General features: G+C 31.9%; 1 protein-coding gene and 1 long non-coding RNA gene across 2 annotated transcripts; both read left to right on the forward strand.

The window, feature by feature from the left end:
- Positions 1 to 1625: 1625 nt before the first annotated feature.
- Positions 1626 to 6056, forward strand: LOC139487145 (uncharacterized). The gene is made up of 2 exons (XR_011655771.1): positions 1626 to 1781; positions 5602 to 6056. It is a non-coding gene; the product is annotated as an uncharacterized lncRNA (long non-coding RNA).
- Positions 6057 to 12602: 6546 nt separating this feature from the next.
- Positions 12603 to 18570, forward strand: LOC139486402 (toll-like receptor 13). The gene is made up of 3 exons (XM_071271275.1): positions 12603 to 12754; positions 15128 to 17266; positions 17973 to 18570. Exons 1-2 carry the CDS (start codon positions 12752 to 12754, stop codon positions 17252 to 17254), a joined length of 2130 nt encoding a protein of 709 aa, XP_071127376.1. The 5' UTR covers positions 12603 to 12751; the 3' UTR covers positions 17255 to 17266; positions 17973 to 18570.
- The last annotated feature ends 224 nt before the right edge of the window (positions 18571 to 18794 follow it).

The following is an 18794-nucleotide window of genomic DNA, read 5'->3' on the forward strand; positions in this document are numbered from 1 at the left end:
ATTTCATTGGTTGGTCATCAGTTTAACTCAGCATGGTATTCGCGTCAAAATGCCTAAATCAGTTACGTTCATTTTTTTAAGTAGGCCACATAACGGATCATTGACCTTAAATAATGTAATGGCAACAATACACATCAAGCATATTTTTGATATACATTTTACGCTAAAAAAAACGTGTTTTTTTATATCTCAAACTTTTCCAGTCCACGAATAGAAATAAGAAGATGACTGCCGATGAGACAACTGTCCTTCAAAATCATGATGTGTAAAAAGTTAACAATAAGAGATCAACGTAAATTATGTTTTAATGACGTAACTGTACGCCAACAGTTGTCTAGTAATTGTAAGTATAGTTGATAAATGCACCATCATGGCCATTTTTTAATCCTAAAAGCTACCCAATTTGAGGAAGAACTTGACACATATTTGTGAAAATAAATCTAGTGAAAAACATAACATGGATCTATCCCCGGTCTCAAACTGCAAACATCACAAAAATTGAGTTGATCTTCATTTTCCAACGGATTTTTTTTTCTTGTTGTTAAATGGGAACAACATTACAAAAATTCTTCAAAAGGCATTTTGTTTCTCAAAAATATAAAGCAAAATCAGATAATAGAGACAGGACGTCAAATAAAAGAAAAGGGAGAAGAACTCTTTGAAAATTGCACAGTCATTAAACTGTACGTGACATAATGGTTTTAATGAATCAATTTTACATCTCAATATTACAAAAAAGATATGATACCAATGGGAACATCAAACGCATAAGTTAAAAACAAGACTACAGTTCCTTGTTAGAATACCATAAACTACATATACCTTAAGAAAAACACTAATATGCAAAACAAAACGTACAAAACTAAAAAATCGTCGGCATTGTATGTTTTTCACGGCTCGACTCTGACAACAATAATTGATTATTTTAATCATTTAGTGTATTTTTTCAATGAAAACAAAGAGCATATTTAAAACAACTTAAATTCACAGTTTAGACTTAATACACAACTAGTTATTTTCGGCGCGTTGATTGCAATCTTTATGTTTGTGGTTTTCATGGTTTTTGATTCACGTTTTCGTTTCAATCCAGGAAGTCATGATAAACAAGTTAAATACATATAAAAAAATCAATTATATGTCGAAAAAACTGATTGAATGCTGATGAATTTAAACATGTTATACTTAATAGGATAGAAAGATGTTTCGTCGTTAAGTGTGCCTGAAGAAAGGGGAGTGTACCGGAAACGTGTCAGTATGTGATGTCGTAAATGGTTTCAGTGTTTCCGATACTAAAATAATAGGTATTGTGTTAATAAAACAATAATATCTTACCATTCAACGTCAAAGATTTAAAATTGGGGTTAATCTGTATTGTTCAAAAGGTTATTTTAATCTATTTCACTTGTATTTTCGACATATGTCCGACAACAAGCTTTCCAAATAGTGTTTAACAATGTGATATAGACCATATGTTGATTTAACACAATACCATCAGAAATTAATACATTGATTACTTATATCAAATTATTGTAGCGTACACATTCTGAATTCAAATCTCACTGTAACATGTTTAATCGTATTATAATATAGCATAACGTGTAATACTTACAATAATTTATACAGGCATTCATATCATTGTATCATTAATACAAAAACACAGAATACTATGACGATAAAGTGTCAACTTGGCTCCTATATTAACTGTAACAGTATTTTCAATATGGCTAAAGTTTTGATCGGATGGTTTATTATTTATTGTTTCATTGGATTATTTGGTACAGGTAAGCATACGTTATATAGTTTTTGGTGGGGTTCGTTATATTTTTTGATTTATTAGTTTAACTGTCCCTCTGGTATCTTTCGTCCCTCTTTTGTTATATATAAGACCGATGTCAGTATCCTGTATTAAAGTAAAAAAGTTATTATGAGTGTTTTATTCGGAACTTAGATTGTGAAGGACCCTTTTCTAAGCATTTTTCTATCTATACTTAAATGCAGGTACCCACATTGTTTCTTCAAGTTCCACGCCATTTTGGCTTATTTCCTAACATTGGACCAACTTATAAATATATTATAAAACTTGTAGCTTACTTTTAGTAAAATTTCGATTATTTAAACAAAACATAATTAGAAGCGAAGGATTACCTTGTAATCTCATTTTATGGTGATCAAACAATTATTGATAACGACTGTACAACAATTATTGTATCTAAATAAGTCCTAAGTAATTATGTTTATAAGCGGATACATGGTATTTCAAGTAAATCAACCTTTGCACATGCATGTACAAATACAGAAAAAATAAAAATCAACAAGTTTGAAATATTTGACACTAACTGAATTCTATAAACCCACTATTTCTTAAAATTCCCTTTTCATACAGTGAATAGGAGTGTGTATAACTTTTAACGAATCCATAATTGTGTAATTGATTAATCACATAATTAATCATTTCATAGTTTAAACAAAAATGTTTGATGTTAAATGGAATAAATCCCCCAACGACGCCCCCCCCCCCCGCCCCCCCCCAAAATAAATGTCAAAAACCCATTTTCTCTCACAATACCTTATTTTTACTTTCATGTTTGATTTATTGTTGTCATAGGTAACGCAATTCTGTTGTCGGTCGTCATTAACACAGAGAAGTATTTAGATTAATTTAAAACTAGAGTCAAAACCCGAAAAGTCTAATTCAAAAATTTAAAAAGCAATGATTGAACAGCTCCCAAAGATTAACAAAAACGTGCGGCGATGCATTCCAATTCCCCGCCGTACTACACAGAAATAATGCCAGAAATTATTGAATTTCACCATGACGATTCCTGATTTGATTATTATCAGAAGTTGTGATTCTTTACCACTGTTTCACTATGTCACGTGATTATTTCCTGAATATTGTTTCGACCCTTTAGAATTTTGCGTAAAACATTTCAATTTTTTCATATGTGTATCAATGAAACTATAATGGTTCGTTAAAAACGTCTGATAAGGTTTTCAAGTCAAATTTGCTTTGAAGAAATTCTTGGTGGTAGGCGCCGAGTGGTTAATTTAACAAATATATTCCATGTATTCGGTACAAACAGAAAGGCATTGTCAACCAATCTAAATTCAGGTATTACAAAGTGTGCAGATTTTTAGAATACAATGTTTTACATTACGAGCCAAATTCTAACTACATGTATCTTTCGGTAAAGAAAGCATATTAAAAGGATTTGCACGGATGAACCGAGTAAACACCAGGACAATTATAACAATCCAAGACATTTAAATGTATTCATAGGACAATTATATCTGAAATCTCTGAACGAAATAACACTAGGGTTCAACAGGTTCCGGCTTTTACCATTTGATCGTGTGAAACACGTGAAACACATTAATATTGGAAAATTTAAAACACCTTATCGAAATTTCGAAACGGCAATCTGAACTTAAATATTCCATAGATTGTTTTTAATGAAAATAATGTCTATATGTTTTTGTCTTAATAAGCTCTTTCTGGTTGATAGTTTGATAGTTTGAGAACCGTTTATACACTGTTTTTTGCAAGTTTCAGTTTTGAACAAAGAAGGTAAAAATGATCAAGTTTGAGTTTTAGATTTTTCCGTACTGGCTGTAATTATACAGCCTCTTGTTTTGAATGCAATGATGCGAATTATGTTAAGCGATTGTAACTTATCCGCTTAAGTTGTTGAAGTTTAATGAAATTGTTTTCAAATATTGTTGATATGAACATAATGAACACAAATGTTTTAATTCAAATTTTTGTCTTTTAATCAACGAGAAACCATTTTTGGGGGACAAAGTACTTCCTATGAATTACTCGTAAAATGGAAGTTTTTGTAAAAGACAACGTCACTGAGTGGAATTTATAGAATAGACAGGCTCATTCCTCTCAATTATCTTAAAGTTTAAGATTCAAAGAACAGACTTTGCATATGCAAACATATGACACAATGTATATTTTTCAAATCCACCAAAACGATATAAGTAAGATCAACATGCAAATCTAAAATAGAGATCTGATAATTTTTATTAATGATTGAATAACCGTTGCATAAAAGTTAAATGCGGAGCTGGAGATTCGTTTTCACACGAATCGTCTCATTTTTTTTCTTTTTTAAAACCTATACAATATTTTGTTTGATAATTGAAACAATGGTTATTATCATATATCCTTAATTGTTTCTGTAAAGCCATTCTTCGTTATAGAAGTCACTTATATAATCTATACATTTATAAGAGTATCCGTCAAAAACTGTTCACCAAAGATATTGTTTAAACGATGAGAAGTATACATATTTATCAATGCGTACATGTAAATGAAAACCCTCCCACGACAAAAAAAAAGTTGAAACATAGTGATCTACATACTATGGTTCTGTGGTAAATGTTTTAAGGTAAAATTGAGGGTTACAAGAATGATGAAAAATACATGTCGTATAAGCAATAATGTTTGAAGTGAATGAATAAGTAACTATAACTATCTGTTGAAGTCCTAAAGGACCTATACATTTTGGGGAATTGTCTCATTCTCAATAATACCAAATCTTCGTATTTCTACATGCAAGGGTTAGCGCTATAGAACCAGGTTTAATCCACCATTTTCTACATTTGAAAATGCCTGTACCATGTCAGGAATATGACAGTTTTTGTCCATTCGTTTTTGATGCGTTTTGTTATTTGATTTTGCCATGTGATTATGGACTTTCCCAATTGATCTTCCTCTAAGTTCAGTATTTTTGTGATTTTACTTTTTAGAATGTCTACAACAAAAGTTGCATGCCAATATAAAACGAGAAAAAAAAAAACAGGAAAAAATTGAAAATGTAATAATTCTATATCAAGACCAGAACAAATTAAACAACCAATATTGGCCATCGTAAAGTAACTAATATATATAGCCCCGAAATCGAATATTGGAAACAATATTGATACAAAAGAATAAAAGAAAGTCATTATTTATAACATTATAATCATCGAGAAACAATTATGACCGAGTGTAAACTACGCAAACCACTTGAAAATAGGCTCTTTGATTATGACAGACTAATAAACAAAGTTAAGAAAGTGAATCGGCCTAGCCCCCATTACACATTAAGTAAAAAATGTTATTTTTTTTGAAAGAGCTTGAAGCCAGATAGCCAATAAGTACAAACACAAAAATCAAAAAGGTATAATACAAAAAGTACTGATCTCAGAGTACTCTACTGCATGTACTTTTTTGAAGCTCTATCAAAATACTTTTATGATATTTGTTAATACGCAGTGTCTTGTCAACTTCTATACTCTTTTTGTTGTTATTACTTGTACCTATATTATCACAGGTGGACGACAGTTTGATATTCCTTTTCGGGTCAGGAACATGTATTTTCATAACTTGAAAATAATCATTTTCCCCCCAAACAATGCTGCATGCATTTGTATTTTTATAATATACTACTACTAACCCTTGGTAGGTCAGAAATCGTTTTCAATCTTCTTTTGGAAATATTATTACATTGTCAGTTTAAGTTTTATCTATGAGTTTGAATGTCACTCTTGTATCTTGCGTCCCTCGTTTAATCTACTTTCATATTCAAGCCATATTCTATCATTTTACAGATGGAACTCTGTTGGACGTTCATATCTCGAAGATAGTGACAGGAAAAGTATACTTTCCTATGGATCAACCAGTGGAAGAAGATAAAAATTACAGCTTATCACAATGTATATTGCAATGTCGGAGTAAATCAGCAACATGCAAAATGGTTATTTATGACTCATCAATAAGCGACTGTGGACTAATCAGCAAGTTCTACGATGAAAAAAGTCTAGCAGACTGTACTGAGCAAGTCAGGTCCCTTCGTTCTGATATTTTAGCATATCAGATATGAAGTACACGTATTGAAACATTTAAAAGTGACGAATTGTGGATGTTTCAAGCAAACAGTTAATTAATTACTATTCCATTTCAGAACAAAATTTAATTGTGTTCCTATGGAGCAAGGTTATTTTGGAAACAATTCATCACTGTATAATTTAAAGCTGTTATAAAATTAAATGCTACAACATCTTTCATTCATTGATTTAAATTTGGCAACAATACATAATTTTAGACTGTTAAAAATAAAACACTTCAGCATTTTTTATCCCTTGATTTGAAAACAATACAACATTGTATAATTTTAGATTGCTACAATTAAACACTACAAAAACTTTCATCTATTGATATTCAAACAATACAATTAAGGAATGACTGTAATATTTTTTCTGTCTATGAAGAAGTAACATAAAAAATTTGGTGCACACTGAATAACGCGGGTAGTGGGTTATTTAACACTAGTGTGCACCACATTTTTTTTTATGTTATTTCGAAAAGACAGAAAAAATATGACAGTCGTTTCTTATAATTTAATTCTAAATTCCATTTTAAACCGTAGAAAACCATGAAAATACGTTGATGACGTCACGGTCACACGACTAAAGTATGTCTATGGGCTCATAACAAAATAACGTCAGCAAATCAAAAGACGCGTTACATCCAAAATTAAATTATAAGTGTATACATCTAGAATGTTACAAATAAAACACTACGTAACTTGTCATCCATTGATTTGAAAACAATACTTTATTAATATAATTTAAGACTGTTACAAATAAAACACTATAACATCTTTCATCTATTGATTTGGAAACAATACAGAATTGTATCATTTTAGACTGTTACAAATAAAACCCTACACAATCTTTCGTCCATGTATTTAGCAACAATACAGAAATTAAAACTGTTACAAATAAAACATTACAACATCTTTCATCCATTGATTTTTGACACAATATAGATTCGTATTATTTTAGACTGTTACAAATAAACTACAACGTCTTTTATCCTTCTGTAAATTCTACTTGATTTTCTTTAATTTTATGTACATTATATCAAACTTTTTATTATTCTAAACACAATTTTTTTAAACCAAGGTGTTGATTGTCTTAAATGAATTTAGCACCGTTCTTCGGAATATTTGGTTTTTAAGCTCTACATATTCGTACACGTATATGAAGTAACTGTTTTAACTTATCACTCTTTTTAATCTTAATTCATTTTGAGTATACTTTCGATAACGGTTGATTGATTACTTTATTATTTGTTAGTGTATAATATAAATGAGAAAATGTGTTATGACAACTTTGAGCTGATTAGCCATTATGACAAAACGGTGTCAGAAATCATATTTGATATTCTTTCTCAGTCATAATAACCTTCCATCATTACCGAACTGACCAAAGATATAACACGACGGGTGTCGTATACGGTGCAGGTAATGCTTATCCTTCTGGAGCACCTGATTTCACTCCCTATGTTTAGTGGAGTTCGTGTTGTTTCTTAATTATTATTTATAACTGATTATGTAAATGTCCTTTGGTTTTGTAAGTCTTTGTTTACTCCTTTGTTTTGATTGTTATTGTCTTCCATCTAAGTCACAATATATAAAAAGTTAACAAATGTAGGTAAAAGTAAATCCTTCAAGACTTGACGGAGCCTTAGCTCACACCAAGCAGCAACCTAAAACGAGCCCCAAAATGACTTGTGTAAAACAAGTGAATCAGGACAGTTTATTTATACACAAAAAAGAGAAAGACAAACTATTCTCTTCTGTTTAAAAACTTTTGACTGTATCCTAGAGGTTAACTCTTTTATTGAAGGAGGAAGATGGATTTCACCTGCAGAGATAACTATTATCACTGTAAAAACATAGATATAAGAAGACAAAATTAAAGAATAAGGCATATAACGCGCGTCTGGCGTATATATAAAATTTAGTCCTTGTATCTATGATGAGTTTATTTACAACCACTGGGTCGATGCCACTACTAGTGAAGATTTATTTCCCCGAGGGTATCACAAGCTAAGTAGTCATCACTTTTTATGCTGACATGAACTATCATTGATATTGTTATATTTATAAATTAACTGTTTACAAAATTTTGAATTTTTTAAAATACTAAGGCCTTTCTACCTCAGGCATAGATTACCTTAGCTGTATTTGGCAACACTTTTAGGAATTTTGGATCTCAATGCTTTTCAACTTCGTATTTTATTTGGCTTTTTTAAAACTTTTTTAGATTCGAACATCACTGATGAGTCTTTTGTAGACGAAACGCGCGTCTGGCGTATATATAAAATTTAGTCCTGGTATCTATGATGAGTTTATTTACAACCACTGGATCAATGCCACTGCTGGTGGAGATTTATTTCCCCGAGGGTATCACAAGCCCAGTAGTCAGTACTTTTTGTGCTGACATGAACATATCATTGATATTGTTATACATTAACTGTTTACAAAATTTTGAATTTTTTGAAATACTAAGGCCTTTCCACCTCGGGCATAGATAACCACTTTTGGGAATTTTGGATCTCAATGCTCTTCAACTTCGTATTTTATTTGGCTTTTTTAAAACTTTTTTGGATTCGAGCGTCACTGATAAGTCTTTTGTAGACAAAACGCGCGTCTGGCGCATATATAAAATTTAGTCCTGGTATCTATGATGAGTTTATTTACAACCACTGGGTCAATGCCACTGCTGGTGGAGATTTATTTCCCCGAAGGTATCACAAACCCAGTAGTCAGTACTTTTTGTGCTGACATGAATTATCATTGATATTGTTATATTTATAAATTATCTGTTTACAAAATTGTGATTTTTTGAAATACTTAGGCTTTTCTACCTCAGGCATAGATTACCTTAGCTATATTTGGCAACACTTTTGGGAATTTCGGATCTCAATGCTCTTCAACTTCGTACTTTATTTGGCTTTTTTAAACTTTTTTGGATTCGAACATCACTAATGAGTCTTTTGTATACGAAACGCGCGTCTGGCGTATATATAAAATTTAGTCCTGGTATCTATGATGAGTTTATTTACTTTTTATTCAAAAGTCGGTACATACATTGAATACATATATAGTAATGTAATTTCACAACTTCCATTTCTTGAACATGGTTTCAATATTTGCCACTGGACGTTACGCAACCAACAGTCAATTTATCAAAAGTTACTAAGGGGCTTTAATTTTTATCCTTTGCATGTATTTGGCAATAGAGTTAAAAACCGTTTGGATTAACTGCATTCGCTATGTTTAGTATAAAGAAAGAAGATGTGGTATGATTGAAAATGAGACAACGATAGGTCACCGTACGGCCCTAAACAATGAGAAAAGCCCATACCGCATAGCCCCGTAAATGACACATGTAAAACAATTCAAACGAGAAAACTAACGGCTTACTGTATGTACAAAAAAATGAAGAAAATCAAATGTATAACACAGCAACTAATGTTTTAAAGGCTCCTGACTTTGGAAAATGACAGGCATAATGTGGCAGAGTTCAACATAAAATAAATTGAAAAAAAAACAATATAGAATTTGGTGCCCATCTCACCCACTAACCTGGGATAGTGGGGTAACAGTACAACATAATAACTCATTACTTGAAAAGCATAATAGTTATCAAAGGTACCAGGATTATAATTTAGTACGCCAGACGCGAGTTTCGTCTACATAAGACTCATCAGTGACGCTCATATCAAAATATTCATAAAGCCAAACAAGTACCAAGTTGAAGAGCATTGAGGATCCAAAATTCCAAAAAGTTGTGCCAAATACGGCTAAGGTAATCTATGCCTGGGATAAGAAAATTCTTAGTTTTTCGATAATTCAAAGTTACTTATCAGATTGGTACAAATAGAAGAAATACATCCTAACAAAAAATAGTGTAGGCGTGGAGGGCTTCTTGTGTATATCAACAACAAGAATACACTAAGTACAGATCTGCAGTGATGTAATGTATTTAAGTATTATGTAAGGGATTACGTTACCATTTATAACTTAAAACTGTTACTAAATTTATTCATAAATACAAAGATATATTAGTAAAAACTTCCCTAAAGTATACGGTAACATTGTTCATCTCTCTGTGATCTGTGTACACTTATCTGCTCATCAAACCGTTATTAGATCTTTTAATATAGTTATCAGTGGCAAAAATATCGATTTTGTCATTATGAAATGAAAACATGTTCATGTTTTATAGAGGTAAATAGTTATCAAAGCTAGGTACCAGTATTATAATTTAGTACGCCAGACGCGCATTTCGTCAACATAAGACTAAATTATACACTGCCTGTCGATACTTGTATGTGTTTGCATTGCACTGTTCATGACGATAAGAAACCAAATCTCTGGGATGTGTTTTTGTTGATATGTGTCTCTGATGAATGATTTTTATTTTCATTATTACTTGTTTTGGGCTTTTTACTAGTTTTCAGTAATTGCGAGTACTCTCAAATATTGCTTTCGTGTTTCAACTTTTGATACAATTTGTAATGCTTTTTTGTAATTAAATGTTTACTTATTTAATTTAATGTTTACTTATTTAATACAATTTTTTATTCGAGCGTCACTGATGAGTCTTTTGTAGACGAAACGCGAGCCTGGCGTAAATATAAAATTTCAATCCTTGTATCTATGATGAGTTTATTTAAAGTAATATTTCGTTTATCTATTTTTAATATATAAATGCTTTGGTACCATTACAACGTTTAATCCCGCTGCAATTGTTTGCACCAGTCATAAGATAGGAATCTGATGTTCTGGTTGTTGCCAGTTCATTTGGTTCATAAGTGTGTCTCGTTTCTCGTTTTTTATTTGAATTAGACCATTGGTTTTCCCTTTTCAATGGTTGTACACTTATAATATTTGGGATCCTTTATAGCTTGCTTTTAGATGTGAGCATAGAATCGTGTTTAAGACTGTGTCTTAGCCTATAATAGTTTACCTTTATAAATTGTGACTTGGATGGAGAGTTGTCTCATTGGCCCTCATACCACATCTTCTTTTATCTATTTAATAATTGTTTGGTATGACTTTAAATTTCCAAATCTGTTTTTGTACTATGAACAAGAAAATTATTCATTTTGTAAAAATACTTCTTTATTACTGTAGACAATAAATTGCATTTTCCTGTGTACATTATTCTATTTGGCGGCCTTTTATTCACGACTCTCTGGAATTAATCAACATTTCACTCCTTATTCTATAATTTTGTATTAACACTTTGTCATAGATTACTTTTTTTGCTTGAAGGTATTACCAGCCCTGCCAGTAGTCAGCACTGTTTGTGCTGACATGAATTATCATTGATATGGTTATATTTATAAATTAACTGTTTACCAAATTTAAAATTTTTGAAATACTGAGGCTTTTCTACCTCAGGCATATATTACCTTAGCTGGATTTGGCAAAAATTTAGGAATGTTGGTCCTCAATGCTCTTCAACTTCGTACTTTATTTGGCCTTTTTAACTTTTTTGGATTCGAGCGTCACTGATGAGTCTGTTGTAGACGAAACGCGCGTATATACAAAATTTAGTCCTGGTATCTATGATGAGTTTATTGTTTGGGTTAATATTTCTTTTAATTGAGTAAAGCCATTTTAATTGATATTTCATAGTTTGTCTTGCTCTTATGTGATGTTATACTATTGATTCAGGTGAGGGTAAAGGTTGGTACCTATTAAAGAAAGGCAAAAGTAGTATACCGCTGTTCGAAATTCATAAATCGATGGTTAAAAAAAAAATCAAGTTAACAAACTAAAGCAGAGGGAAACACATCAAATATAAAAAGAGAACTACAACACAACAGGAATACAACATGTAAATGTAACATACACAGACACGAACTATAATATAACTATGACCATTTTCCTGACATGGTACAGGACTTTTGAATTAAAAAAAATGATGGTAAAACGTTTTAACCCGCTGCATTTGTTTGCACCTGACTTAAGTCAAGAACTTAATGGTCAGTGCACGTGGTTGTCGTTTGTTTGGTTCATAAGTGTTTCACGCTTCTTGATTTCAATATAAATTAGACTGTTGTTTGCTCGTTTAATATTTTTTCACTAATTATTGTGAAAGACCTTCTCTAATAGGTATTTTTACAAATTGAGACTTGTAAAGAGAGTTATCTCATTGGCACTCATACCACATCTTCTTATAATTGTAAAAGGACTTAGATTGGTCAATTACGGACCATCCAAAAAGTTGCAGAGATGGTCACACTCTCTTTAAACTAGATATCGGATCTAATGTCCCCATCATGAAAATCCGCGACTACTTGTTCATCACCAACAGCGAAACGGGTGCCCCACTTTGTCGAAAGTTTTACTGCCGGTCGAAAAAGAAAATTCTATTCATCAGTCCCCCTTTGGGCGATATTGAATGTCTTCATATATGCATATTGTACTGATGAAAAAAGAATCTGATATTCAGAATTTTGTTAAAACTAGCCTGTTATGATTTTGATATGTATTGATTCTTCTAAAAGAGATGCAAGATTCAAGAGGGACATTTAAACTCATAGATAGAAAATAAAACGATAAAACCATGGTTAAAAAAACTAAAAAGGAAAATAATAGTACACCAGACAAAACAAAAATTTCCCCCATTGAATCGAAATGATTATTTTAAGGAAACAGACACTTTTGTTTGAATTAATGGTATTTACAATTTCCTTAATTATATTTACAGTTCAGATATAATCTTTTGTTTTAAAGGACTTTCTCATATCACGAGTATGGTATTACGAATAATCATATGATCATATGATATAATTTTTGTATAAAATAAGAGAAAACAGGAAATTTAAATGCGTTTAGCAGAAGTTGACACGGATTTTTTAAAGCAATAAACTTGTTACGTGAAACTTCTTGGTATGGTAAGTAAGTTATTTAAGCTATTAAAGGACCCAAAATGTCAAATGTACAACTATTCAGACGAGAAAAATAAAGATCTAATTTTGTAAAAAATAATGAACGAAAACAACATATATAACACAACCTCTTAAGTGAAGGTCCCTGACTTAGGTCAGGCAAATAAACAATGTGGCGGGGGTAAACGTTTTAGTTGGAGCCTAACCCTCCCAATAACTAGGGACAGTGGTGTAACAGAAGAACATAAGAACAAACTATAAAAATCAGTTGAAAAAGAGACTTTACTCATCACATGTATAAAAATACAAATACATCTAATAAAAACACCGAATGCACGTGGCCAGATACTTGTACATCCCAACTACTATAGAGCAATAAAAACACCGAATGCACGTGGCCAGATACTTGTACATCCCAACTACTATTGAGCAATAAAAACACCGAATGCACGTGGCCAGATACTTGTACATCCTAACTACTATAGAGCAATAAAAACACAGAATGAACGTGGCCAGATACTTGTACATCCCAACTACTATAAACAATAAAAACACAGAATGAACGTGGCCAGATACTTGTACATCCCAACTACTATAGAGCAATAAAAACACAGAATAAACGTGGCCAGATACTTGTACATCCCAACTACTATAGAGCAAATAAAGCAAATAACAAATCCTGCATCTAAGACTAAAGTATCATTCAGTATATTGGATGTTGGATGTGTAATGAATAATAATTTAGTCTTAAGTAAAAAGTATCAATCTTCAGTGATGTTTCCCTTCTTTTTCGTTTATAAATTTTAATGTTGACGGCAGATTTCAGACCGTTAGATATATATATTTAACTTATCTATACTCAGACCAAATTCGTTATTTGCTATAATATAGTATTATATAAACAAATTATCAAAAAGCAAGATCCAAACAAGGCAATCGGACCCGATGTGATTATTCTAAAGATTTCAAAATGTATCCGGTTAAGGTTCATATCCATGGAACTATCATGTATATGATAATGTTGTGTTTAACATTGACTATTTATATAGTCAGTATTAAACACAACATTAATATCATTATTATACTGACTGTTAAAATACTGTTACTTTTCATATACATATAAAATTTTTGGTTTTTATGTAGATTGCACCGCATTGGTTTTCCCGTTTGATTGGTTTAACACTAGTTATTGTTGGGTCCTTTATAACTTGCTGTTCGGTGTGAGGCAAAGCTCCGTGTTGAAGGCCTTACCTTGATCTTTAATTGGTTTACTGTAACTAGCATTTAGTCATTCAGCGACTTTATGGTTTATAAAATCGCCATTTCAAGCGCACATATGATCAGGCTTATAAGTGAAACCTACATGTCTGTACAAGCAACAACGATCCGCCTTTGTACGTTTAATCAAACAATGATTGACGTGAAAATCAATAGTCTTTCGCAACAGCAATGCATACTATGTTCGCAAAAGTGCAGTTAACGCTATATATCATTCTTATAAAAACTATGCAAAAAATAGAGCAATTTTACTCTAGAAGATCTTTCTTACAGGAAGAATAATAATTTGATAAAGCGCATTGGTAAACATATATATTCTCTAAACCTCTAAAAAAAAAAGGCTTGAATCATTAAGAAATAATGCATTGGGGATGGAATATATCGTGATTTTACCACGGGTTGGCCCCTTATGACAAATATTTTACCCTGAGCTATAGCGAGGGGTAAAATATCGTCATAAAGGGACAACCCGTGGTAAAATCACGACATATTCAAGCCACCATGAATTATTTCGATTCTAATAGGACAAATACGGCTATTGTTTTGGATCGAAGCGCTCTTGGTGGAGGCAAATATTTGCCGTTCTCATAAATAAACGCACTATTAAATTGGCGTTAACGAACGGATCAAACTGAATTAGTGACATGCTTAAAGTTTTTACAATAACGTATTTAGATAGTTTTGGGTGAATTTAAATTATAATTTACTTATAATTTACTTATAATGTTTTTAAAAAAATCGGCTTATACCACATTTAGCATCGTATGTTTACGTTTCCTTGTGATGATTTTGATTTGTCAACCGTGTATTTTCCCGTAAAATGCTCAAAGTCATATTCTTACGTCATTGTTCTATGACGTCGGGTATCTCATTCATAAAAAATCATATGACGTGGGAGTACGATTGGAACAGCCTGACAATATATTCATATTTGACCACGGGTGTGTACTCAAAGCGTTTGAAGGTCGTCATGTTAGAATCGCTTATAGTTTTTGTACATCAAACTATGATATCTCAGTAAATGTTTCTCTTTTGAAATTTGTAGTATCCATACAAGGTATAATACTGAACTTTGATTTATGTCATTTTGTCTACTTTCAGATATTATCCAATGCGATGATGGGCTGTTCAAAAATATCAGTAATACTTTTTATCATGTGTTTCGAATGTTTAATGTGTAAAAGATGCCCAAACCAGGTATGCACATGTGACCGCTCCACCCAATTAGCAACATGTTCATTGCTTACATATATACCAACATTTCCGCCTTATATTAAATCTATTCATTTACAAAACAACACGTTTCGTAAACTGACGAGACATTTTCTTTCGAATTTAACCCGAATCAGTACACATTCACTCTACCTAATTTCAAACTCAATTTGTCATATTGATAACGATGCATTTGGTAACTTAACGTTTTTGGAGACAATACAGATCTCAGGAGAAAAAAACTTGAATATCACATACTTTGAAAATGCATTTAGTGGAATGGAAAGAGGATTACAAAAAATTCGCTTAGAGGACAATGGTTGGACAGTTGTACCAGCTTTTATTTTCTCTTCATCAACGCTTATAAACACTTTAGAAATACATCTGGGCAGAAATAGTTTTTCGAATTTTTCATTGAAAGGAATAACCAGTCTCAAGAACTTGACGCTGCTTGACATGTCCGAAAATAAACTAATAACATTTATTATATCGATGATCGTGGATATAGAAACGTTGATTTTGCACAAGAATGATATCGTTCGACTTCCAAGTTTTTGCGTTAAAAATAGCAATGCAAGTTATGTTCCAAGACTTAAATCATTAAATTTAGGTGATAATGCCTTATCTAACATAGATAACAACATGTTCAGATGTTTGCCGTCTTTAGAAATCCTCCAACTTAATGAAAATAGGTTGAGTGTTTTGTTGCCTTCAACTTTTGATGTAATGCCTCAATTAAGAAAATTATTGATTGAAAAAAATAGGTTTATAAAAATATGCAGAGAAGCTTTTAAAAGCGTATCATTACAGAGTCTGCATATTGGTTCTAATTATTTTCACTTTAACAATCTAGAAAGATTCGATCCAGACGATATTTTTAGACACACTCCTAAGCTTGGATACCTCGACTTAACAAACAGCTACTTACCATCAAATTACAGCATCTTACATAAAATGTTCGGTCCACTATCAAATCTTACTGAATTGAATCTACACTCCTGTCATCTAAGATGGATACCACCTAAAGTTTTTCAATCACTGCGATCGCTAAAACGGCTGACTCTACAAGGAAACTCGTTGACCTCCTGGAATAACAAGCTTTTTGAAAAGATGACAAACTTACGGTACTTAAATCTTGAAGGTAACTATATCAGTCTTATAAACGAATCATCCTTTCCAGACGGAATGTTAAACAGACTTGAAACGCTTGATTTGTCAAATAATCATTTTGCATGTACATGTGATCTTATGTGGTTTCGAGATTGGATCAGAAATAAAAATCCTAATTTACCGGAACTCAAAAACTTTCCACAAAGATATGTATGCATTTATCCAGAAAAAATGCATAGAATACTTTTGAAAGACTATAATCCAACGAAAGAGAGTTGTACGCCCTGGAACCCGTTATTCACAATAGCAATAACGTTAGCATCATTTACTGTGTTTTGTCTTGTTCTAATACTAGCCGCATACAAATGTCATTCCAATATCAGAAACTACTGCTATCTGTTCCGACTGCACACACTTAAGCGCAAAGGCTATATAAGATTAAATAGCAGCGAGGATTACGAGTACCATGCATTTGTCGTATACTGTGATGCAGACAGAAAATGGGTACATAATATTTTCTTGCCTAAACTTGAAAACGAAGGTTTCAAGCTGTGTATACATTTCCGAGACTTTGATGTTGGAGTCTCAAAAACTGAAAACGTAGATACTTATCTAAAGAAATGTTGGAAAATTATAGTTATTATGAGCAATGAATTTGCAAAGAGTGAATGGTGTCAATGGCAGCTAGAATTTTCACAAGACCGCAGACGCAGGCAAGGAAGAAACGCATTTCTACCAATTATGCTGAAAACCATTAATTCAAAGCACATGATATGTCCAATCAGAACATTGCTGAAAACAACTCCATATGTTACACATCAAACTGGGGTAGGAGAGGATTTATTTTGGAAAGCTGTAATTGAAGGCATACAGAAACCTCTGAGCAATCCACCCGTTGCAGTTTGACAGACCAGGGGTGTGGAAATATTTGTTGAGAGCACTTGTCCCCGGGCAAGTGAAACCTAAAATTTTACTTGTCCGGAAAAAAATTTACTTGCCCTGATGATCCCAATAAATATTGAAGTATTTCTTGTTAGCTAATATATGATTCTTACTTAGCACTGTTGTGCATCACAAACAAATAAAATATATTTGTTTATATGTGTAAAAAAATAGGAAAGTAGGAAATGGGTTGACATCAATGGCCCGGGGACAGAAACCTAACAGAAACCTTACAGCAAACCAACCAATGAAATGACATGTAAAGGACAATTTTGCAGCAATTTTTGAATAAAAATTGTAGTATACTAAATTTGATGACAGTGATTGAAGAAATGTAAACTAAATAATAGATAAACTATTGATTTTATGGTGTTTCTCTGAACTGACACACTTGCTTTTTTTCTTGACTATTTATTATTGTCTTGATGGGCAATTAATGCATCCTTTTTATTTTCCACTTTGACAACAAATAATGTTGTCAATGACCTTTAATCTATAAATAAGACTTCATCTATAAATAAGACAAAAACTTAATTTATTTTCCGAATTTCCATATATAGCCAGGGGCAATCTGATATTTTTTTACTTGTCCACGGGCAACCAAGACAAAAATAATTACTTGTCCGGTTGTTCAAATGTACGAGTCGGGCGAGTCGGGCATAGCATTTCCACACCCCTGCAGACTATGTATGTTCTACATATAGAAAAAGTCAAATTGTCGGTTTTTTTACATTGTTATCATGACTAGATTTATTTCACTTGACTGGGCGGGGTTTAAGAAGTTCGCTTTGTAAAGACTAGTCCAGGACAGGAGTTTCGGGATAAATTCATCAATGAAGTGTCCAGTTATTAGTTCCGTATCATACTATCAGTTCTTTTGTATTTGCGTTTGATGAAACTGATAGGTAATTTGAATTCAATAATAATTATAACTGCTATCATCCTTATCACACATATCTTCAAATAGACTCACCTTATTCAAGTTAAAACATAAGCTCTGCCCGATCTGTTGAAATAACAGGGGTTATATTCTAATGCTGAAGTAAGATGATTAAACGTTTTATACCGAGTGGTTTATGGATATCGCTTGATGTCAAAAGGCTTGTTAATTATTATATTGAATTTGAATAATTCTATTTGATTTCAAGCGATAACAAACTTGCACGACTTATTAAATCTTTTTCTATCATGATAATAAATATCCTCTGAGAAGTGTTAGAAATTCAAACAGTATTCGTTTTAAACAACTTTTCAAAATGAATTAAATGTGACAAAGCGAATATTTTTAATCAAGAGTTTCTTTGTAAATTATTGAGGAAGTAATTTATCCCCGTAGACAAACAGAAAGACACTATTCCGTTGTATCACATTGAAACGAAATTATTTCAATTCGTATAATATATTCATATGAGATTATAATCTGTGTGATAAGGAAACGTTTTGTCTCCTGTTAACAGATAGATTTTCGACATCCTTTGTTTTTGTTATGTTATCGAGAAGATTA

Source organism: Mytilus edulis, chromosome 8 (assembly GCF_963676685.1).
Source record: "Mytilus edulis chromosome 8, xbMytEdul2.2, whole genome shotgun sequence".
Lineage (NCBI taxonomy): Eukaryota > Metazoa > Mollusca > Bivalvia > Mytilida > Mytilidae > Mytilus > Mytilus edulis.